Source organism: Ruditapes philippinarum, unplaced genomic scaffold (genome assembly GCF_026571515.1).
Source record: "Ruditapes philippinarum isolate M1 unplaced genomic scaffold, ASM2657151v2 ctg3886_1_1_1_1, whole genome shotgun sequence".
NCBI lineage: Eukaryota > Metazoa > Mollusca > Bivalvia > Venerida > Veneridae > Ruditapes > Ruditapes philippinarum.
Genome location: NW_026863133.1, coordinates 69,125 through 95,841, shown reverse-complemented (window position 1 = coordinate 95,841; position 26,717 = coordinate 69,125). Strand labels below are relative to the sequence as shown.

The following is a 26,717-nucleotide window of genomic DNA, read 5'->3' as shown; positions in this document are numbered from 1 at the left end:
GCTGTGTTTGGGAGTCGTTTATATCTGTTAAAAAATACTATGAACAACAAATGATGTTTAATTATGTAAATTTTAACATGGAATTGTCAGTTATAATGACAAAGATTCACAGAAACTTGATGTTATTTGATGCAAAATGTAAGTTTACATGTATGAATCAATCACCATTTATTGATAATCAAATTACATTATATTAACATTTGAAATTTATTTCAGTTTTAAATCGTTGTGTACCTAAAGCCTTGGTGAATTTGTTAGATGAAGCTGGAACTCTTGCAGAAAATCTCCAGAAAGAGAAAAACTTAACTGATATAAAAGACAAGAATAATCAGACTCTTACAACAAAAGATTTTGATGATGGTCTCAGGTAAGATGACATGTCCTACTGTTAATATAGAACAATCTAATATCAACGTAAATGGAACAATCCATTATAAATATAAATGGAATAATCCATTATAAAGATAAATGGAACAGTCCATTATGAATGTAAATGGAACAATCCATTATAAATGTAAATGGAATAATCCATTATAAAGATAAATGGAACAGTCCATTATAAAGGTAAATGGAACAATCAATTATAAAGGTAAATGGAACAATCCATTATAAATGTAAATGGAACAATCCATTTTTAAATGGAACAATCCATTATAAAGATAAATGGAACAATCCATTATAAAGATAAATGGAACAATCCATATAAATGTAAATGGAACAATCCATTATGAAGGTAAATGGAACAGTCCATTATAAAGGTAAATGGAATAATCCATTAAAAAGATAAATGGGACAGTCCATTATGAATCAAAATAGTACACTCCATAAAAAAGGTAAATGGAACAATCCATTATACTGGTAAATATAAAAGGAATAATCCATTATAAATATATATGGAACAATCCATTATAAATATAAATGGAATAATCCATTATAAATATATATGGAACAATCCATTATAAATGTAAATAGAAAAGTCTATTATAAATGTAAATGGAACAGTCCATTATAAATGTAAATGACACAGTCTATGAAGGTAAATGGAACAATCCATTATAAATATAAATGGAATAATCCATTATAAATATATATGGAACAATCCATTATAAATGTAAATAGAAAAGTCCATTATAAATGTAAATGGAACAGTCCATTATAAATGTAAATGACACAGTCTATGAAGGTAAATGGAACAATCAGTTATAAACATAAGGGATTTCAAAACCTGAAAATGCTAAACTTTAGCACCCAACAGTCTATAGTCTAGACAGATTGCAAGGAGATGTATTCTGACCTTGACTGTTTGGAAGGTCTCTGAAAGTCACATTTAGCAGGAATAGAAAATAAAAAAATTTGATATTCAATTAGCATTGCTAAAAACGTTTGACAAAAGTTGACATCATTCTGTACCCTCTCATGTCCCTCCCCCCACCATCAGTAATATTTCAATGTAATAAAGATAGGACTAAAGTTATGGTTTTGGTAACTGTTTTTCAATTGTTTCAGTGCCTATGGATTATTTTTGAAAGCTAAAGAATATGGTGAAAAAGTGATACAAGATGTGGTGGCCTCCTGGTGGATGATACTAGTGTAAGTTCATTTTATACCTTATAATAGAAGGACATTGTGCTAGAAGTTATAAGTTAGAGATATCTTTTACTTGTCATTGAGATTGAGTGATTGGGAATATTTTGAATTGACATGGTAATTAGGTTCAAACATATTTATTTAAGCTCAATTATGAAACTAGTTCTTGCAATTTTTAATAATCACTTTCGAGTCCGCTTCCTTGAGCCAACAATACTGGTGTCATATGAAGAAACATGGTTGTGACCTGATTAGGGCTAAATTTCCAGGAAAGTGGGTGAGGTGCACCAGCCATGAGGTATGACTAAAAAAGTGTTGAAATCAGCTCAAAAAAGCAGACAAGCAGTCAAAACAAATTGACATTAGGATATGTATTACATTTTTTTACACCTGTTGATTGTCTTGTTTAAAGCTGTCCAAATATACTACTGTTTATATTTTAGTCACATTTCAATTCAAGCATAAACTAGGTAGAACGTTTTCCTGTTACAATATTTGATTATTATATTTTTCAGGGGATATTTAATAGCCATGTTTGTATCATTATTGTGGATTATATTAATGAGATGGTTCGCAGGAATCATGGTTTGGCTGACAATTCTACTCTTTGTGGCAGTATTTGGATTTTGTAAGTATTAAAATACTGTTTAATATCTTCACCATCACTGAACTGAATTTGTGTAAAGGTAGGGTTTGCATTAAATGTAGAACTTTTAGGGAAGTGAGTTTTGAAGATTTCAATATCAATTTAATAAAATTGAGTAGTCATCAGTACATTATCTGTCCAGCAGGCCAGCCGGGTTTAAAAAAGTAAAAAATATTGCTGATAACAAGGGATAGCTTATCTTTGAATATAGTTATTTGTGTGTTCTTTTAATACATGTAATTGTAACATTCCTTTGTATACTTTGTAAACTATTAACATTGGTCCATGCGGTTCACAAATGTGAATATAATAGAAATATAATATAAGAAAAGACACAAGTGTGTTTAGTCAGCTTTATTATTGGACTGTTGCATTGGCAAGAAATCTCCCAGAATATCGTCACCTTAGTGCAAGAACTCAATATCTGCTTCTTTATCTATATGCAGTTATTGAGTTTTTGCACTAAGGTGACGATATAACATTTTACAAGGTACAATGTGGTCGGTGGAAAATTACAGAAATGAGTGTTATGGTTAAAGGTCATATAAATATAAATGAACTTAACACCATCACAATAACTGCATGTGTTTTTCATTTTTCTGTTTTGTATTTTAGCCTCATTTTGGTGTATGAAGAGTTATTTTGATGTAAAAGATACAGAACAGTCCTTCCATATTCACATGGCCATCATGACCTTCACCTTCTCCAAAGAGAAATTCTGGCTGGCTTTTGGTATGTACAGTTCTTATGGTGTATGATATATTGATATATAAGGTTAATTTTAATTGGACAAGTGTGATGTCAATGTTATTTATCTCAGAATAATGAACTTTTTTTTTTCTTTTTTTTATCAAAGAAATTAGTTATACCATTTCATAGCATAATCAGTCATTGTTCCAATGAATTATTATTATTACAATAATTATGTATTCTGGCTTGAATAATAGTCAGGGTTACATATGTTATGAGCATACATGGTATATTATCCTGGATTGTCATTTTATGTGTGTACTGAAGATTCCCCTTGGATAATTTTGTCTATTAAGGACAAAAAATAGAATCATAATAAACCTTATTCGACACATTCAGTAAATGTCAACTACTCTAGGGTGCTGAGACCATGACAATAGTAATACAGGGTATTTTGACACAAATCTGTTACTTTAAAGTATCAAAAATATCACTTTAAACTTGGATTACTCATTTACTATCAAATTTGAGATGTATTTCGAAGGGGCAGATAATCCTAGAAGTCATTTTTGCATAATTATTTCCCTTTTTAGAATATTTGCTTTTTTTTGAAAAACTTAAAATTATTCACTTTAAACTTGAAATATTTGTTGACTATCAAGTGCAGGTATGTCCACTTATCACATTTATCCCCTTAACTATGTTACTACTTTTAATTGATTATACAGCACTGAAAAGTGGAGACTGGAGTGCTCTTTCCGCGTACAGGTCTTGTTATTAATAGTTTCTAGGTATGCTTTAAACTAGCTTTAGGTTTCACACAGTTGCCATGCTAAAAAAATGCCATTACAGTCATAATTACAGTATATTATATATTCACCAGGTATCATCTCTATCGTAATTCTGGCTATAGTTATACTAATACTACTTATATTGTGTCAGAGGATCCGTATAGCCATTGCTTTGATAAAGGAAAGTAGCAGGTAAGTTATCTCCAGTCGTCATAGCAACTAATGTTAATTTTATCAATTAATATCATTTCTCTGAGAGCCATATTTTTTATCAAATTTTTATTTACTTGTAAATAGTGATATTCATGTATTAGAATACTACTACATTGTATTAATTTAATGCATATTTAGCAACAGCCTTTTTTATACATTTCATGTTGCTGTTCTTGTGTAGGTAAATTTCTGTATTGCTATATATTTAACTGTAGATAATAACTGATTTGAAGAAAAGAAATCTGTATAAATAAATGCAACTAAATTAACTAATTTCATAATACTTCTCAATGAATATTTAAGTATTGGATCCTGGACTTTCATAATATTCTTAAAGTTAATCAGTTGTAATTTTAAAGATTTGGAAAGTTTGATATGTTGAGTTGTCATAGAGATATTTTTTTGATATTTCAGGGCTGTTGGTAGTATGTTGATGACGCTGATATTTCCTGTGTTTATTTATGTGCTGGAAGTGTCAATTATAGGATACTGGATTGTATCTGCTGTGTATCCTTTACACTCTATTTTACCTTTAATCTGCTGAACTTTGGTAATGGATTCTCCCAGCTTTGAATTTGGAACAATCCATTCAAAGTTTAAGGGATTTTAGTAATACAATATGAAAATTAAGTTATAATTGTTTAGAGCCTGGTCAGAATGATTGGTTGAAGAAACTGCAATGCCCAGAGCTTAGATATTTGGCAGGTAGCATCACATTGTAGTTCTCTACGAAAGTTATATAGATCATGCCCATGGGGTCAAGATTGGTTCTGCCTTTGTTGTCACATAACTTATACAGACTTATAAAGGAAAAAGCATTTGATATTTCTCCTTTGAAATTACATTGCCCAGAGCTTAGATGTTTGTCATGTAGCATTGCCTTGTAGGCCTCTACAGAAGTTATATAAGTTGTTCCCCTTTGGTTAAAAATGACCCCACTGCACGTTTACTTTTAATAAAGGAAAACAAATTCAAGTCTTATCATACCAAGAGCTTAGAGCATGGAACATTGTGTTGTGGTCTTTAACAAAAATGACACATGTGATGCTTCTGGAGGTAAAAAAGGTCCAGCTTAAAATTGGTGTTAAATCCAAACAAACAAAGTTGACATAAATTTACTATTTCCCTTAAATTTTCAGGAATTAGTGTTAAACATAAAGTTACTATTAAGTGATGATGTATTGAAAATAGAAAAAACTGTCAAATGAAAATATAGTTTGTATATATATTTATCGCAAACCAGTGCTGATTTTACGACTGTAAAAATGATACTGCATGGCTGTGCATATATTCTGATGTAACATCATTTAAATAATACTAATACAGTGTAAAAACGCGCTAAATATTACAGTTACAGTATTGGCACGTCAATGAAAAATGGTACTTTTGCACTTTAAACAGTTTTAATTTTGGGTATGCAATAAATTGAATATTATGTTTGTGCATGCTCATTACTGAATTTATTAAACTCATTAAATAAAATATTTTGCTTGCCAGAGGCTCATATAATATTATTTTATTTATCTCGTTCAATAAATTCAGTATTGAAACTACACTTATTCAATATCCTCTATTTATTAACCTTAACTGTCCTTAGTTACCTAGCCTCTTCTGGCAGGGAGCCAACATTTGATTTATTGAATGACACTGATATTTACAATGAAAATGGTACATATAACTATGATGAGATCCAAACAAAGACTAAAAGTCTCTTTGATGAAATTCCATGTGATGCTGAGGTTAGTTATGTGATTGAATTTCTTCTTACACACACATATGCACACAAACTTGTTTACACATATGCATGTTTTACAATTATTGACACTCACACACAAACTTGTTTACACATATGCATGTTTTACAATTATTGACACTCACACACAAACTTGTTTACACATATGCATGTTTTACAATTATTGACACTCACACATGAACTTGTTTACACATATGCATGTTTTACAATTATTGACACTCACACATGAACTTGTTTACACATATGCATGTTTTACAATTATTGACACTCACACATGAACTTGTTTACATATATGCATGTTTTACAATTATTGACACTCACACATGAACTTGTTTACACATATGCATGTTTTACAATTATTGACACTCACACATGAACTTGTTTACACATATGCATGTTTAACAATTATTGACACTGTCTTATGTCAACGATATTGGAAAAAATTTACTTCTCACCTCTAAATTGATTGAAAGAATGATGTTCTTAAATTTACATGAAAGCATGGGGTTCATTCTGAGAATTATAACCCAATACCACGTAAAAGAACAATATAATATATTTTGTATTCTGTTGGGAACTTTTTATTCTATTAATTTAAATTGGTATTTACTTTTTCTATCAAATTTCATGTTTTTCTGAAATATTTTGTATTCATTAGAGAACTTTATATTTTATCTATTTGAATTGGTATTTTAATTTTTCTATCAGGTTTTATGTTTTTCTGAAATATTTTTAGCACACCTGTCACTTTGTGACAGGGTCAGCTTTTGTGATCGCTTTTCGTCCGGCGTCCGGCCGTCCGGCGTCCGTCCGTCTTCCGGCCGTCGTCCGTAAACTTTTACTTTAGATGACATCTCCTCATAAACCACTAAGCCAATGTTCCTTTGGTGGTCACCTTTGAAAATTGTTCAAAGAATTTAATTCCATGCAGAACTCTGGTTGCCATGGCAACCAAAAGAGAAAACTTTAAATATCTTCTTCTAAGAAATCCAAAGAGCTAGAGCTTAGATACTTGGCATGAAACATCTTCTAGTGGGTGTCTACCAAGTTTGTTCAAATAAAAGCCCTGGGGTCAAAATTGGCCCCGCCCCAGGGGGTCATTGATTTTTCCAATATGCATATAGTAAAAACTTAAAAATCTTCTTTTAAAGAACCCAAAGTGCTTGAGCTAAGATATTTTGCATGAAACATGTTCTAATGGATGTCTACCAAAGTTTGTTCAAATAAGAGCCCTAGGGTCAAAATTGGCCCCGCCCCAGGGGGTCATTGATTTTCCCTATATGAATATAGTAAAAACTTAAAAATCTTCTTTTAAAGAACCCGAAGAGCTAGAGCTAAGAAATTTAGCATGAAACATGTTCTAATAGATGTCTACCAAGTTTGTTCAAATAAGAGCCCTGGGGTCAAATTTGGCCCAGCCCCGGGGGACAATGATTTTCCTTAAATGTGTATAGCAAAAACTTAAAAATCTTCTTCGAAAAAAAAACCGAATAGCTAGAGTTTAGATATTAAGCATGAAACATCTTCTAGTAAGTGTCTACAAAGATTGTTCAAATAAAAGCCCTGGGGTCAAAACTGGCCCTGCCCCAGGGGTGTCATTGTTTTTAAATATATATGTAAAGAAAGAAAATCCTCTTTTAAAAAACCCAACGAGCTAGACCTTAGATGTTTAGCATGAAACATAATTCTTCTAACAGGTGTCTACCAAGTTTGTTTGAATAAAAGCCCTGGGGTTTAAACTGGCCCCACTCTGGGGGGCCTATATACAGGTGAGCGACTTCAGGGCCATCATGGCCCTCTTGTTAATGATACAGTCATGTATAATAATACAATGTTTCATTTTATTATAAATAATATACAATGTACTGGGTATATTGTAATGTTTCTATTTATAGACAAATTCAACTCTCAGTGAGGTGTGTGGAGTATTAAAACATGCACAAGAAGGGCAGTAAGTATTTTAGTATAACACTGTTACTACGCCAAATTGTTTATTATCAAAATCAAGAAAAGATAATGACCGTTTTCTGTCCTTTTATACTGGACATAGTCCGTAATCGACCAATATCATAATAAACAGTTTTGTATTGCAATATTTTGTCAAACCATATCAGTGAATTGTTTGATTTTGGCACCATATGACCCAAATTGTGTTAATGATTTATTGCCTGTAGTCATTGCAGACATAAAAATAATTTGCAGAAAGATATAAAAGGAAAGAAATTTTATACTTTTTAGGGCAGCATATACAGAACTATTCACAAATTTTAACAGTATATAGTAAAATCTGAACTAGTGGTCACACCTGCACAGAAGTCAATGTGTAAACAGAGGTCAGGTGAAGACCACCCTTTAAATGCATTGTGTATAACACTAATTTGTGATATGGAGCCACGATTCCGTAATTGTATTTGCAATATTTATCCAAATCAACAGACAAGATCTTGTAAATATGTTTTTTAAAGGGTTTTTATGTACAAGTAAAATGTAAACATAGTCTTTGTTTTATATTACAAGTGAAAGGTAATTTCAAGACAAAGGTAGTTTTTGTATCCCCCACCCCAGCATGATTTGGTCATGTTTACAAAACATGTTTGTTTACTTTTATTCACAGTGCATACAGAATTATTTATTTAATGAGAAATTGTGGTAAATTTGGTCAGTTTTGTTTTGACCTTGTTTAAGTTTTGATTTGTTTTATTTTGAGCATTTTTCAAGTTTCAGTTTAATGCTTACTCACAAAAAAACAACACATTTTTTCATATGAAAATGTAGAGCCTTATCAATTGATTTGAATGGCCATCTTCCAAATAGCACTAAATCATATATCGCACAATATTGTTCACTTCAAACTTAAGAAATTTGTAATGTTTTGAATAACTTATTTAAACCATTGTTTTGCTGCACTTATAATGGAATGGAAGCAGTAAAGTCATGTATAAAGTCCCCAATAAAGAGCCAAGCTGGCATGTTCATTCTTGCAAACTCTGCACTGTTGATGTCAAAGTTTTGATGTTGGAAACCCTAATGAAGAATTTTATTTGTTTTAAATTATGATACGTTTATAATTATACAACTTCAAAATGTCACATAATGTTGTTTTTTTGATACAGTATATAGGTTTGGTTTAAAAAAAACATGCAAAAAACAAAATTTTAAAATGATATTGAAAAAAGAATGCATAAACTAATGTTGAATGTTTTTTTTAAAGAAAGCTGGCTTCCAGAAATGTTTATGATGAGTGTGATATGTTAATTATTAATTTCACCAACAGTTTACATTTTTTTGCATCTTGAAAGTGCTGGGTTCACAAAATATATCCATGAAAGGAAAATTTTCAACCTTTCATGAACGTAGCCCTTTATTTAAGAAGGGGGATTGTAAAGTTTAAAGGTTTGTCGTACAGTCTGCACAAACTTCATTTTTTGATCAGTATGTTATATATTTGGTATGTAGGTACCTTGAATGGACCACTAACCTTGTTTAGGGTTAAGGTCGGTGGATCAATATCAAGGTCACTGTAGCTAAAAATAGATTTTAGCTTGACTTTATGAAGAATAATCCTACTGCTCTGAGTTGGAGTTACTTTGATTTAAGTTTTACAAACAAATTATTGTTCAATATTATATCCCATCAACATTGAAGATAATTGCTTGTCACTTTGCACACTTATTTGGGATCTTAGAAGGAGATGAGTTTCTAAGGCCCACCACTCTAGGAAGGATTTTGACGGAATTATGACCTTTTGTCTGGTTTTAGGTATGCATGCAAGTAAGCCTTCAAAACTACTGAATGTTTTCACTTATATGAAATATGGCCTTTTGTGAACATAGAAAATTCTTCGGTTACTTACTATGTCAAATATTTTTTCTACTAAAATCATCTTTTTATGTGTTAATTTCTATATTATCCAGGCTCTTGTTTTTCTTTCAAGTACTTGGAATAATCTGGCCCACTGTCCTACTGACAACTCTCTTTAGATCATCATTAAGTTTACTGATATTTTTGGTATTTTGTTTGTTATTGCCTTACTGTTCATGGTCATCTGCCTCTGTGTATGGTATCAAAGGGAATATATTTACCAATGTCAAAGCAATTATTTGGGTGCATCTACTGGTATATCATGGATATTCTTGTTTGTTTTATATGTTGACTGTTATGGCAATTTACACCTGTTACCTGTTTTGTTTCCACCTTATAAAAATGTATATTGAAGTACATGCACTAGGAAATAATCGTGATTTTTGCTATGGAGTTTAAGACACTTAACTTTGATATTACACACTTCTTTCTTGTTGCCAAGCTAAACATCAAATTGCTGTAGGTATATTTAAATTAATGATAATATGTTGTTTGTAAATCACTTGAATGGTAAATACAAGACTATAAAAAACTTTTAAAATCAAATAAATGAATTTAAGCAGAATTTTTAGGTATGACCTTTCAAGAAAATATTGATTTTAAAAAAGAAAAATATGGGAAATATTTGACAATTAGTGAAAATGTACAATCATTAATGCATTAAAGTTTGAAAAAGAAAATCACAAAATTTGATTAATTGATATTTAATTGTTACAGATATACAATGTACCTACAAATCTACAACTTATTTATGTTATTCTGGATGGTAAACTTTTGTATTGCCCTGGGAGAGATGGCCCTTGCCGGGGCGTTTGCCTCGTATTACTGGGCTTTTGAGAAGCCAAGAGACATACCCACGTTTCCCTTGTTGACTTCAGTGTGGAGATGTTTTAGGTAAGAAGTGTCTTTTATTACATGTATTATGTTAAATGTGCTTTGATTTCCAAAATTTAATAATACCTCTTTTAACTTTAAAGATTAACTTTTACTATCTTTAATGTTATTTGACTGCAGTATTTTGTTTAACCATTTGTCATTGACATAGTTTTACAGACTTCTTTTTTGATGTGGATCATTATAAATGAAATTTTTTAAGGATTAAGGCCTTGGTATCACATTTCTAAAGCAAACTTTCATAAGAACCAGAATGTAACATATACTATTGTGACATTTTCATTCATTTTCTATTATTGTAGGTATCATCTAGGGACACTGGCATTTGGATCCCTAATTGTTGCCATCATACAGATCATTCGTGTGTTTCTAGAGTATCTAGACCATAAACTCAAAGGATCAGAAAATCCAGTTGCTAAATTCTTTATGAAGTAAGTAAACAAGCCAGTTTTTATATACTTCTAAGAAGGGGAGACTTATTCTTCTTCCTTGTGTACTTTTTTGCTTACACATTCTCCTTGTTTATGTCAATGAATGATGCCATTTTGCTAATCTGTTGATTACTTTACTTACTTACCAACTTTCTCATGCCTACAAACTTAAGAGACCACCTCCGTGGTCGAGGGGTTAGAGTTGATGACTTCTAATCCAGTCACCTCTCTGGCGAGGGTTTGATCCTTTAGTGCAGAGGAAGGTAGTCTAGTACTGGTGTAACTCTCCAGGAATGATGGTTAGGAAACTACCCGCCTATATGACTGAAATACTGTTGGAAAAAGGCTTAAATGAAACAAACAAACAGACAAAACAAACTTATGACCAATGATTATTTTGTCAGTCTTCTTTTAGAAATTTTTGAACAATAGGTCAAAGGTCAAGATCATGAGGTCATTGACCTAGAAAATGTAAATGTTATCATCTGTCAAACACTTGGACCAGCAAGATGTAAAATTAAAAAATGATTGATTTTGGATCAGTTAACAGAGTTACTTTTTTACCTTTAAAGTACATGTATAAAGATTTAAGTGTCCTTGACTTTTTAAAAGTGATGTCCATATAGCTGAAAAAGGTATTAAATTGGCCTATGCTTGTCTGAATGTAGCTTAATAAATGCACCTATGGTTTTAGATGTATTTCAACAGTCAAGATTTTTACAAAGCTTGACAAAAGATAATCTGGTTATTGAAACTGTCAACTTTAATGCGTTGCTCAATGTGACAGTAATATGACCATTAACCTTTATACATGTAACTGTATGGATTTCTTGCTGTTCACGACCAGTCCTTCTAATATATGAACTGTTTGGCAGATTTAAATAGTAATTTTGCATTTACTTTTCAGAAATCATAAATGCATTAAAAAGAACTTAATAAATCTTTTAATTTTACTCCAGTAGTTGTGTTACTTTAAACATTCTATAACATAAATGTGTTTTTTATTTACATTTTCAGATGTCTGAAATGTTGTTTTTGGTGCCTTGAAAAGTTCATTAGATTCCTCAATAAAAATGCTTACATAATGGTGAGTACTTGATTACTGCATGTCTATAATCCATAAAATTTCCAGCCCTAGAAAAAAAAAATAATAAAAAAGAACAGATTTTTTGCTGGTAAACCAATGAAAATTTCATTGCCCAAATAGGACATACATTGTGTATTTGTAATTGCTATTTGATTGCATTTTGAAATACTTAAAATTGGCCTATACATCAGATTTTACTGTAAATATGACTTTAATAAGAGGTAGTTTTCACACTGTTGTCATATTTTTGTTAACATTAAGATACTATCTGGCAAGAAAACATAACCAAATGTTTGTATATAGCGCTTTTGTTTGGCAAATTGACAAAGTTGATGTTATGAAAACACGAATGAGTATGAAATACCACATATGTTATGAATAAGCAAAAATTATCAATGACTGAGTCCCAGGCTAGTTTGTATACTGCTTTTGGAAAATGTTTTCTATTAGATATACAGTAAACTCCATTCATGACAATATGAGATGCGCCATGACAAAACCAACATAACGGGTTTGCGACCAGCATGGATCCAGACCAGCCTGTGCATCCGGATCTGGTCTGGATCAATGCTGGTCGCAAAGGCACTATGTTGATTTTGTGGTGACACGGCTCATATGGCTTATAATGATATACTGCTTATAACGATGCTGTTGCTACAGTCCCGACTCCTGTTTACAAATAAGTTGTCTCTCGGATATCACAATATCCAGATATATCTATATAAATTTGGCGGGCTTCTGAATATTGTGGCAGTGTTTACTATACAATGTATATCTTTTTGATTTGTTCTAATGTTGATATACATATACATAGAAAGAATTTTAATTTCAGGTTGCCATACATGGGAAGAATTTCTGTGTTTCTGCAAAGAAAGCTTTCATGCTGATCTTTAGAAATGTTGTCAGGTATGTGTGTGATAAATTAGGGAATGTTGTGTGCTATTCTGATTGGTTGTATGACTGGCATTTATTGTGTAAATATAACTTTATCCAATCAATGAGTATCGCAATACACCAGAAAAGCGCACATTTATAATGTTGCTTGTATTACATACATTTTGTAAAATGGGTACAGAAAATCTGGAGAAATAAATTTTCTCAATGAATAGGCTATGTACTAGATATTTTGGTATGTATTTGTGAGTGAAACCTATTTTTTCCTTCAAACTTTTACAGACAGAGGCTTTTCCTGTCCTTCCCATACACTTAAACGAGAAATTTGTAGAAGTTGGGTAGAAGTTTTGTAATTGTAAAAATGTAAATATTTTTACAGATAAGTTTTTTATATTTCAGGGTTTTAGTTGTTGACAAAGTGACAGATTTTCTTCTGCTGATAGGTAAACTGCTCGTAGTGGGAGGAGTAGGTGAGACTATTTATTTTATTTATTTTAATACATGTATAAGATTTGATACTGTTCAAAGGCATAAATCCTAAACAACAAAATTATAGATTTTGTCTCCATAACTATGTTTATTTAAATTTTAGTTAGTAAAATAACAAACAAATATATTGATTATAAGGCGCATTTATTAGCCTAAGAAATGAAAACATGTATGATTTTTCCTTTAATTATAGGCAAACATGGGTTTTACAATGTTTTAATAATGGATATAGAGCATGTTAAACTCATAAATGCAACTAATAGGGTTAGCCCAAATATCATTAACACCATTAGCACTCAAAGGGTAAAAGTCATTTGTCTCATAGGATGAAAATCATTTTCACCATTAGCACTCAAAGGGTAAAAATGATTAACCCTAGAGCTCTAGCACTCATAGAGTAAAACTCATTTTCACACTTAGCACTAAAAGGGTAAAAATGATTAATACCTCTAGCACTCATATGGTAAAATTCATTTTCACCATTAGCACTCAAAGGGTAAAAATCATTAACACCACTAGCATTAACATGTGTAATTTGAGATGTACATTGCGTTTTCATTGTTTCAGCATGTGCCTCTTATTTCTTCTTTGATGGGAAAATAGAATTCCTGAATACATACAAGCCAACACTGAACTTTTATGTCACACCAATTGTTGTAAGTATTTAATTTCATAATTTAACCCACTGCTGACTGACATTGTCTAAAAATTTAAGTATTTTAGTCTATAGATACCAATGAATGGTAAAAAAATTGTTTAAAATGGATTATTTTCCTCTTCTTTGAACTCATGTATAGACAAGTCCTGTTTGTTAAAATTGGATTATTGCCACTTTTCTCAACAAATGTATAGACAAGTCCTGCTTTGAATTTTAATTGAATCATTTTAAACTTTAAGATCTGTTGATATTATTATACTAAAACAGTCTTTAGTATAGTTCCCAGATAAAGTACATGACTTTGTGTTCACAGACATGTGATTTGAAAGGTCTAGTGCATAATGATTTAAATGGAGTCAATAAACAAATGATACTGTGTAGAAATTCTCATTTAGGTAATAAGATGAACAATGTTTTTTGCACATTTACTTTTATACCAGTTCTTATGATAATCTATACTGAGAGCTGGGAAAACATAAGGTTTTGATGATCATATTAGCCATTTCTGCAAACTTTTTGTCACTTCCATGCCTGTCTCAATAATGACAACTTTTTTCACGATGAATCATTATCTGGACATAATCTGCAACCGAGGGCTTCCTCCACCAGTAAAGCTGGAATGTCACCATATGACTTATCCTGTGTTGGTTGGATGTAAATCACAACCAAAACAAAAACTGTACATACTCAATGTTTCCATAACCTTGTTCATATTGTTCATATTCCAAAGTTAATATGATTTAACTGTACTGATAATTTTTTTGTTTTTCATTTGCCTTTTACAGCTTGTTGTGCTTGGAACATATGTGATAGCGTCTATATTCTTCAATGTGTACAACATGGCGGTCGATACCCTTTTCCTTTGTTTCTGTAAGTATAGTTTAGTGTAACTTGTGTTAAAGATACTTATAAAAGTTCTACATATGTTTGAAAAATGAAAAGTTTACCATCTTCATTGTAATAGATCAAAATTATATTGATCTATGTGAATGTGTGTCGGTCAGTCTGTATAACAATACATTTGTAGCCAGATGTTGGTAAAAGATTAAGCTGCATTTGTTTGATATTTTAGCAGAGTGGTTCCCCTTTATTAAAATGAAAACCTTAACTTATTCCCAGTATGCTCCTTTTAATTCAATAGTCACATCATGTTTTCTGTGTGCCACATCTTAGTAGCTTTAATTTGACTCAGAGAATAACTTTGATTTAACTCAGAGCAACTGGTTATCAAGTCTGTTAAATATCAGTGTATCTTTGCAAGAGTTATTGTCCCTGATTGTGGTATAATATATCACACTTTTCACTGCTGAAATCACTGTAAAATAAGTTATAGTTTCCATAAGTTAAATCTATTTTAATTCAACACTGCTACCTGTTATGTCTTATGATGGTGCAGAGATATGCAAAGAGTTATTGCCCTTGATTTCTATAATAAATTATTAAATAAGCACTGCAGTGAAAAATAACCTTTCTTTTATTTCCCTGGTAGAGGAAGTTATGATAACGCTATTATTCTTTTTTTTTTAATGACACTTTGTATATTCCTTCTTGTGCTTGTTGCAGTGGAGGACCTAGAAAGAAATGATGGATCTCAAGAAAAGCCATACTACATGCCGAAAAATCTTATGAAAATTCTTGGAAAAAAGAACAAAGATTATGTGGAGCCTAATAAATAATAACAATTTTAGTGTATGGCATTTACACAAGACAAGTGCATCCATAACATTTCCTGCTTTATAATGTGATTCAAACATACTAACTTGCAGGAATGTTCATTTTGTGCCTAGATAACAAAAGAAACACAGACTTTTTTATGTAACACAGAAAAAGAGCAAATCCATTTTTGTATAATTATGTATATGTATTTTTCTAAGATAATTGTATGTTTAATGTCTCTCTGTAAATAATTGTAGCTAGTAAAAATACATATGTACATTTTGCAAAGCAATGCAAAGAAAAAGGTCAAATGGTTTAGTTGTATAATGTGCAAAATTTCAAAGTGCTTTAATTTTTGATGGACCAAAATTACAAGTGTTTTTCTTTTGTAGTTCTTTGAAAGTTTCACTTTGGTAAAAGGTGAATGTTTTACTTTGGTACTGGGTGAATAACAGGTGAAAAAATTTTCTTTGGTACTGAGTGATAGTTTCGTAACAGTTGGTTCTCAGTGAAAATTATTGGTGCTGTGAGAAAAAAGTAACAAATTGCATTATGTAAAGCAATACAAGAAAACTCAAAAATGCTTTACTTGTACTGTGTGTGAATTTCTTTATATTTTTACAAAGTACAAACACTCATGTGTTGCATTTGTACTGTGTATATACAAAGCCCTGTGTTTTTCTTATACATACATAATTATAGTGCAAAATATCCAGTACATGTACTTCACTTTATGCAAAGATTGCAAAAAGGATAATTTCTTTTTGTTTACAGAGTGCTGAAACACAATTGCTTCATTTGTTGATTTTTGTGTAAAAAAAAAACCCATACATGTATATTAACTTGTACAATGTACAAAATACCACATATGTGAATTAGTCCCATTTTTGAACTGCCGAGTTAATCTAGTAATAAACATACTATATAAATAGCACTGTATTTACATGTACAAATGTTTCAATTTCTTTTCTTATTATTCAATGTTATCAGGGATATAAATTATGCTGTAACGTGTGGCAAATGTTGTAAATAATTCTTAAAAATTTGTATGAAATACAAAAACAGTGTCAAAGTGTGTAATATTTAGATTGTTTTAACTATGGCATGTGAAAAAAGGGGAAAATGCCTTATGACCATTACATTGTTGACTGGCATCAATCTCTGTTGTTGTTAGGTTTGTCGTAAACTTCTGTGTCAGAGATTGAATGTCCGCTTTGTATTTAGTTATTTTTGATCAGAAAATACAATAAAACAATATTAGAAATCTTAAACCATTCTGGAATTACTTTGCTTGAAAATTGATGCGCCTGTCTTTGACCATCTTTACGCAGTGATCTCCCCTGAAATTTTTGGCTTTAGTGTACATATAAAAGGGAAGTAACCGCTTCAAAGAAGTGGACTACTTTCGGCATTTGCAATTAACAACATTAGACTCTGAAATTTTGCTACCATTATTTGTTTGGTCTGACGACCCAAACAAATAAAAATTACAGTCATTATTACAGTCCATGACAAAGCAAGAGAGAGAGAGAGAGAAATAAAAAGAAAAATTTGGGAGAATTTACATGAACAATCACACTGTTATTTCGTGATATATAGAAAACAAACCTGATGGCTGTTTTCAATTCAATTTTTATATTGTCATTTTAAAATTTATTATTTTAGTCAGATAATTAACTTTTTATTGTGATAATCTGTATTTCTCTTTTGCATGAACATTTATATTTTTGCCTAGCTTGGAAAACATTTGCTCAACTTCTTTCTTCAACATGTAAATGGGGGCCAGCAGTTTTTGTGCATAATTCATTTTCATTAAATATTTTATATCTTTAATATTTAGATAAGGAATAAAACTTACTTTGCATTGTTGATCTAAAAATTATTAGACACTTGTCTCCAGTCTTTCTCGTTAAAATTTTGATTCAAGGCAAAATGTAATTGAGGTCTTCCAATATTGTGTTTGTAATTTATACAGATCAAAATATACATTGTAAGTAATTGTGTTGTAAATTATTATTGACCATATAATATGCGATGTCCAACATAGTGTTTCTTTAAAATTGTGTAAACATATATTAATCTGTGATTCTGTTTATTTTTCATTTTACTAACGCATTAACATTAAAACTGGCAAATTTTTTATAACATTAAATTTGTTTTATTTAATGGAAGGTATCTATATTTACAGGTTATTAAAAAATTTCATATTTCAATTTGACCCTTTTTTTTTTAAAACTTTTTCTTAAAACCAGTCTAAAAATTGCAGCTTCAAAAAAGGGTTTGTTTTAAAAACTTTATGTTTTGAAAAAAACCAAATTTCAGTTTAAACGGGTTATTTCTAAACGGGTCTTCAAATTCTTTTTTTTTAAAATGAAATGCTCCCGGGTACATTTTTTTTTAAAATTTTAAATTTTTACATTTAAACTTTTTAAAAATTAAAGACTGAAAAAACATTTAAAAAACTAAAATTAGAAACTTTGCTAAATCTCAGACAATAAACCCTTTAAATTATAAAAGCTTTTATATAATAAACCTTGAGTAAAAAAAAAATTTTTTTTTTCTATATATTTTGGGGGTTTAAATATGTGAAATTCTTTATTCCATAAAAAAAACTTTTTTTTGGGTATTTTAAAACTTCATTTCATTAACCCCTTTTAAAATCCCAAGTTTAAAGGTCTTCCTTTAAAAACTATTTTTACGACTTCTAATTGACGTTGTTTGATATACAATTATGAATACCTTTTTTTACTTTCATTCAAATGAGGGTGTGCTATAACTCAAGAGGTTAATGTTCTGTAAGCCTTACTTTCACCAGTTCTAAATCTGTCAACATCTGTTCTTTCAAATATCATCCTTTAGAAGTGCCTTAAAATGGTGTTTTTTGTAACTTTATCTAACAAAGTTACAAATTTTAAACAATTGGTCAATTTCTGATTGAACAGCCACACATTTGCATACAAGTATGTGACTTCCTTGCTGCAAATATAGTTTCCAAGTACATGCAGATATTTTAATGCATAAACCCTTTAACACAGTCTATGAACATAAATTAGAATATTTTTATTAGTTTAAAAAAGTTGCTAAATTGAAATCAAGTACATGTACAAGTTAACTGAAAGAAGCTAACAGGAATCTTTAAGCTATTAGGAATGTAAGTTCTGTAATGGCCCATAATTTCTAATTATTGTTCTAAAAAAGCATTATTGCAATCTTATTAATGTGAATTTGTCAAATGCAGTTCATAATTTACTTTTTGGTAATGTGCAACAGGCTTAGGAAAACATAAAAAAACAAGTTGTGTATAATTATTTTTAAACAGATTGCAACACTGAGAAGAAATTTTCAATAAAATTACGTTCACATTTTTTTTCAGGGGATAAAACAACAACAGAAAAATCACACACAAACAACCTTAAATATTTTATTTTTAAACAATCTCATTTATCATTAGAACATACATACATGAACTTTATAGCCTTATGTACGTTTTACCTCATCGTATAATATAGGACAATATCAGTGCCTTCAGTGCTTTGATACAAAAAAAATCTATTTTTTATTTATCTAGAAGTTAAACTATTAAAACATAGGCAAAAGATACTTTATTAATTTTGAACATATTTTGGTATTAATGTGTACAATTTCTTTCCTTTTTAGCAGAATCAGTGATATGCTGAACTTAGAAATTATTGTGTTAAGTTCAATATTAAAGTACCAAAAAGCATCCTTGTTTTACTAATTATATGAACATGTACATTATATTATGATTGATTATGTCTTAGTTTCTGAGACAGATGAACTGTGTATTGATTAAAATATTTGTTTAAAAAGATTTGTTTCTTATTTTTGATTTTCGGTGTTATGTGATGGTAATATGTCTCTTCACCACAATTTCTTTCAACAACATTTCCATAGCCAAGTGGTAGATAACCATATTTTACAGGAATAATTAGTGTGGCTAGGGGATAAGGTATTTGATTTAAACCACTTGCCCCTTACCTCTGTGGGTTTGAATCACGCCAGAGTCTTAAGATTCTTTCATATGTTGAAGCTATCAGGCTAGTTTATGGAATGTCGTTGGTTCTTCTCTGGTTCCCGTTAGTGCCTTAAGTAATGCAAGGAGGGAACCTGAGATCTTCCTTCACCATTAAAGCTGGAATGTTGCCATATGACCTTTATTGTGTTGATGCGCCCTAAAACCTAATAATAAAATAATTTTAAAAACTCAGGAATAATCCTTAGGTAGTCTGCTACAAAAGATATAAGAATTGCTACAGTCTGGTTGTTAAGTAATTCACTTTGTAATGAAATATGTCACAATCTCCCCAGAAACTTCAATACCAAGGGCTGACACATTTGGCACGCAGACCTTGTGGTCCTCTACAAAAGGTATGTAAAGTATGCCCTTGGGTCAAAATTAACACCACCACCCCACCCAAGTGTTGACTTAGTTTGTATGAACTTCTAGTAAAAAAATTGACATAACAGTATACATAACAAAACAATAAACAATGCAGCTACAATGTGCCACAAAAAGGCACTCCATAAGAGATGACGCCATCGGCAATCCTCCAACACTTTATATCTTTTTTCTTCCTCTACAAACCAACAATTTCAGACAATGATGAAATTGCCTTTTTTCAATGTTTTGCTTTCAAAAAGAGCAGTAAACTGGACTGCTGTACTTTGTCCAATCAAGCATCAGTCTTGACGCTTTTTACTTACTTTAAACTTTAGTTAATGAAAAAGGTGTTGTTACAAGATTATGTTCTTTTTGTAAAGAATTATATTTTTTAGCAATGTCATAAGGAATGAAAGCCAAAATAGTGCCTATGCTTGTTTTGTATCATTCCAATCGCTGATAGAGGTTCGACCTGTCCGATCACCTCAGTTACTAAATATTACTAAACGTGCATTCTACAGAAACATTTATAAAGGCAAAAATCATTAGCATTGCCCTTAAGGTTTGGAAGTATTGGTTGCCAAATTTGGGGTGTTTAATTGCTGATCTAATGTGCTGATCCTTCGATTGGGATAAACATGTATCTTGCTGTAAGTAAATTTGCCACTTATTTATCAAGGAACATGATGCTAAATATAATACACCAAATTGACTACCACTAGATCAGGATACCAATAGATAAGATTACCTTTAGGACCAGATTGACTACCACTAGAACAAATATAATACCACTAGACCAGATAGACTACCACTAGACCAGAAAGAGTACCACTAGACCAAATAGACTAGCACTAGACCAGATAGACTACCACTAGACCAAATAGACTACCACTAGAACAAATATAATACCACTAGAACAAATATAATACCACTAGACCAGATAGACTACCACTAGACCAGATTGACTACTACTAGAACAAATATAATACCACTAGACCAGATAGAGTACCACTAGACCAGATTGACTACTACTAGAACAAATATAATACCACTAGACCAGATAGAGTACCACTAGACCAGATAGACTACCACTAGAACAAATATAATATCACTAGAACAAATATAACACCACTAGACCAGATAGACTACCACTAGACCAGATTGACTACCACTAGACCAGATAGACTACCACTAGACCAGATAGACTACCACTAGACCAGATTGACAACCACTAGACCAGATAGACTACCACTAGAACAAATATAATACACTAGACCAGATAGACTACCACTAGACCAGATAGACTACCACTAGAACAAATATAACACCACTAGACCAGATAGACTACCACTAGACCAGATAGACTACCACTAGAACAGATAGACTACCACTAGACCAGATAGACTACCACTAGACCAGATAGACTACCACTAGAACAAATATAACACCACTAGACCAGATAGACTACCACTAGACCAGATAGACTACCACTAGACCAGATAGACTACCACTAGACCAGATAGACTACCACTAGACCAGATAGACTACCACTAGACCAGATAGACTACCACTAGAACAAAATATAACACCACTAGACCAGATAGACTACCACTGGACCAGATAGACTACCACTAGAACAAATATAATACCACTAAACCAGATTGACTACCACTGGACTCGATTGACTACCAGTAAAACAAATATAACACCACTAGATCAGATAGACTACCACTGGACCAGATTGACTACCACTAGAACAAATATAATACCACTAGACCAGATAGACTACCACTGGACCAGATTGACTACTACTAGAACAAATATAATACCACTAGACCAGATAGACTACCACTGGACCAGATTGACTACCACTAGAACAAATATAATACCACTAGACCAGATAGACTACCACTGGACCAGATTGACTACTACTAGAACAAATATAATACCACTAGACCAGATAGACTACCACTGGACCAGATTGACTACTACTAGAACAAATATAATACCTCTAGACCGGATAGACTACCACTAGAACAAATCACTAGACGAGATAGACTACCATTAGAACAAATATAATACCTCTAGATCAGATAGACTACCACTAGAACAAATATAATATCACTAGAACAAATATAACACCACTAGACCAGATAGACTACCACTAGACCAGATAGACTACCACTAGACCAGATAGACTACCACTAGACCAGATAGACTACCACTAGATCAGATTGACTACCACTAGACCAGATAGACTACCACTAGAACAAATATAATACCACTAGAACAAATATAATACCACTAGACCAGATAGACTACCACTAGACCAGATAGACTACCACTAGACCAGATAGACTACCACTAGACCAGATTGACAACCACTAGACCAGATAGACTACCACTAGACCAGATTGACTACCACTAGACCAGATAGACTACCACTAGAACAAATATAATACCACTAGAACAAATATAATACCACTAGACCAGATAGACTACCACTAGACCAGATAGACTACCACTAGACCAGATAGACTACCACTAGAACAAATATAACACCACTAGACCAGATAGACTACCACTGGACCAGATTGACTACCACTAGAACAAATATAATACCACTAGACCAGATAGACTACCACTGGACTAGATTGACTACCACTAGAACAAATATAACACCACTAGACCAGATAGACTACCACTGGACCAGATTGACTACTACTAGAACAAATATAATACCACTAGACCAGATAGACTACCACTGGACCAGATTGACTACTACTGGACCAGATTGACTACTACTAGAACAAATATAATACCACTAGACCAGATAGACTACCACTGGACCAGATTGACTACTACTAGAACAAATATAATACCACTAGACCAGATAGACTACCACTGGACCAGATTGACTACCACTAGAACAAATATAATACCACTAGACCAGATAGACTACCACTGGACCAGATTGACTACTACTAGAACAAATATAATACCACTAGACCAGATAGACTACCACTGGACCAGATTGACTACCACTAGAACAAATATAATACCACTAGACCAGATAGACTACCACTGGACCAGATTGACTACTACTAGAACAAATATAATACCACTAGACCAGATAGACTACCACTAGACCAGATTGACTACTACTAGAAACAAATATAATACCACTAGACCAGATAGACTACACTGGACCAGATTGACTACCAGTAAAACAAATATAATACCACTAGACCAGATAGACTACCACTGGACCAGATTGACTACCACTAAAACAAATATAATACCACTAGACCAGATAGACTACCACTGGACCAGATTGACTACTACTAGAACAAATATAATACCTCTAGACCGGATAGACTACCACTAGAACAAATCACTAGACGAGACAGACTACCATTAGAACAAATATAATACCTCTAGACCAGATAGACTACCACTAGAACAAACCACTAGACGAGATATACTACCATTAGAACAAATATAATACCTCTAGACCAGATAGACTACCACTGGACCAGATTAACTACCAGTAAAACAAATATAATACCACTAGACCAGATAGACTACCACTAGACCAGATTGACTACTACTAGAACAGATATACTACCATTAGAACAAATATAATACCACTAGACCAGATAGACTACCACTGGACTAGATTGACTACCACTAGACCAGATAGACTACCACTAGACCAGATAGACTACCACTAGACCAGATAGACTACCACTAGACCAGATATACTACCATTAGAACAAATATAATACCACTAGACCAGATAGACTACCACTGGACCAGATTGACTACTACTAGAACAAATATAATACCACTAGACCAGATAGACTACCACTAGACCAGATATACTACCATTAGAACAAATATAATACCACTAGACCAGATAGACTACCACTGGACCAGATTGACTACTACTAGAACAAATATAATACCACTAGACCAGATAGACTACCGCTGGACCAGATTGACTACTACTAGAACAAATATAATACCACTAGACCAGATAGACTACCACTGGACCAGATTGACTACTACTAGAACAAATATAATACCACTAGACCAGATAGACTACCACTGGACCAGATTGACTACTACTAGAACAAATATAATACCTCTAGACCAGATAGACTACCACTGGACCAGATTGACTACCACTAGAACAAATATAATACCACTAGACCAGATAGACTACCACTGGACCAGATTGACTACTACTAGAACAAATATAATACCACTAGACCAGATAGACTACCACTGGACCAGATTGACTACCAGTAAAACAAATATAATACCACTAGACCAGATAGACTACCACTGGACCAGATTGACTACCACTAGAACAAATATAATACCACTAGACCAGATAGACTACCACTGGACCAGATTGACTACTACTAGAACAAATATAATACCACTAGACCAGATAGACTACCACTGGACCAGATTGACTACCAGTAAAACAAATATAATACCACTAGACCAGATAGACTACCACTGTACCAGATTGACTACCACTAAAACAAATATAATACCACTAGACCAGATAGACTACCACTGGACCAGATTGACTACTACTAGAACAAATATAATACCTCTAGACCGGATAGACTACCACTAGAACAAATCACTAGACGAGATAGACTACCATTAGAACAAATATAATACCTCTAGACCAGATAGACTACCACTAGAACAAATATAATACCTCTAGGCCAGATAGATTACCGCTGGACCAGATCCGCTACCACTCGGCCCTTCATGTTCAAATTATATCCCCAGTACTATTTAGTCGAGGAGGCGCACTCCAGTGTGAATAATCCCAGTAGAAACAACTTTAGAATAAGTGAAAATAACGGTACATGTATCTCAATTATCATTTATGGATAATTTAGCGTTATATTACCATATGAAAACAAAACAACAACAACAAACAAGAGCTGTCACAGGAGACAGCGAAGCTCGACTAATAAAATACTGGACGCAGTAAGGGGGACAAAACTATGAAAGAAAAATCAATTATGTATAATTATGTATTAAGTTATAGTAAAAAAAATAACATTTGTTAACATAAATTCCAAGATCAAGGGAATTAATTCTAGAAATAGTCATGCTAGAGTTATGGCCCTTGTCACACAACATTTGTGTAATGATAAGAAATATATATTTGAAGTTTGAAGTAGATACCTTAAAAAGTAAAGAAGTTATTATATTTCTTAAAGAAAATCCTTAGTTCAAAGAGAGATAAATCTGTAAATATTGCTTCAAGAGTTATGCACATTGTCACATAAAATGTAATTGATGATAAGGAATAAGTATTTGAAGTTTGAGGTAGATACCTTTAAAAATAAAAAAGTTATAATAAAAAATAACATTTTTCTAGTAAAAAAATCTAAGTTTATGGGGAGATAATTCTTGCAATATTGGTGCTAGAGTTATGAACCTTGTCACATAAGATGTGGATGATGATAATGTAAATATATTTGAAGTATGAAGTTGATCCCTTTAGAAATAAATAAATAACAGTAAAAAAATAATATTTTTTATGGAAAATTCTAAGTTTAAAGAGAGATAAATCTGAAAATATTGGTGCTAGAGTTATGAACCTTGTCACATAAGATGTGGATGATGATAATGTAAATATATTTGAAGTATGAAGTTGATCCCTTTAGAAATAAATAAGTAACAGTAAAAAAATAATATTTTTTATGGAAAATTCTAAGTTTAAAGAGAGATAAATCTGAAAATATTGGTGCTAGAGTTATGAACCTTGTCACATAAGATGGGGATGATGATAACGTAATTATATTTGAAGTATGAGGTTGATCCCTTAAGAAATAAAGAAGAAACAGTAAGAAATAATATTTTTTGAGTAAAATTCTAAGTTCAAGGGGAGATAAATCTGAAAATATTGGTGCTAGAGTTATGAACCTTACCACATAAGATGGGGATGATGATAAGGTATATATATTTGAAGTATGAGGTTGATCCCTTAAGAAATAAAGAAGTATCAGTATAAAATAGTATTTTTTAAGGAAAATTCTAAGTTCAAGGGGAGATAAATCTGAAAATATTGGTGCTAGAGTTATATACCTTGTCACATAAGATGTGGTTGATGATAAGGAACATATATTTGAAGTTTGAAGTTGATACCTTAAGAAATGACAAAGTTATAGTGAAAAATATTTTACTGCACCAAAACTTTAATCTAAAATCTGGACGCGGACGCGGACGCCGACGCCGACGCCGGGGCGAGTAGGACAGCTCTCCATATACTTCGTATAGTCGAGCTAAAAATCGTATGGTTTAAAACAACAAGCACCAGTAGATGACATTTACATATGTTTCTATAATCATATAAAAACAAACATTTAAATCATCTGCAGTTTACAAACGTTGGAGTTTTAATTACATTGTATCTAGAAAATTAATTATTTGTTTACAGTTCCTTTATTTTGGACCTACTTTTCGGACAGTTTCGTAATAGCAATTAATTAAAACACATACTACTATATCAAACATAAATGATGTTATTTCCTTGTGACAGGCAAAAATCGAATGATAAATGTGTGAGATGGATGCGAAATTCCCTGTTTTTTCCAGCTTTTATAGAAAAAGAACAAAGATCCGGT

General features: G+C 31.9%; 1 protein-coding gene across 1 annotated transcript in view; it reads left to right on the top strand.

The window, feature by feature from the left end:
* The window catches only part of LOC132721226 (choline transporter-like protein 2), a 54,152-nt gene extending 36,954 nt beyond the window's left edge, over positions 1 to 17,198 (top strand). Inside the window, exons 7-22 of the mRNA XM_060705491.1 lie at positions 217 to 367; positions 1,507 to 1,590; positions 2,103 to 2,215; positions 2,849 to 2,965; positions 3,807 to 3,906; positions 4,342 to 4,434; positions 5,525 to 5,666; positions 7,576 to 7,631; positions 10,259 to 10,435; positions 10,738 to 10,866; positions 11,884 to 11,953; positions 12,786 to 12,859; positions 13,247 to 13,317; positions 13,904 to 13,992; positions 14,780 to 14,864; positions 15,558 to 17,198. Of these exons, the coding sequence (XP_060561474.1) occupies positions 217 to 367; positions 1,507 to 1,590; positions 2,103 to 2,215; positions 2,849 to 2,965; positions 3,807 to 3,906; positions 4,342 to 4,434; positions 5,525 to 5,666; positions 7,576 to 7,631; positions 10,259 to 10,435; positions 10,738 to 10,866; positions 11,884 to 11,953; positions 12,786 to 12,859; positions 13,247 to 13,317; positions 13,904 to 13,992; positions 14,780 to 14,864; positions 15,558 to 15,670 (1,664 nt within the window). The 3' untranslated portion in view covers positions 15,671 to 17,198. The remainder of the gene's footprint in view (positions 1 to 216; positions 368 to 1,506; positions 1,591 to 2,102; positions 2,216 to 2,848; positions 2,966 to 3,806; positions 3,907 to 4,341; positions 4,435 to 5,524; positions 5,667 to 7,575; positions 7,632 to 10,258; positions 10,436 to 10,737; positions 10,867 to 11,883; positions 11,954 to 12,785; positions 12,860 to 13,246; positions 13,318 to 13,903; positions 13,993 to 14,779; positions 14,865 to 15,557) is intronic.
* Positions 17,199 to 26,717: the final 9,519 nt, after the last annotated feature.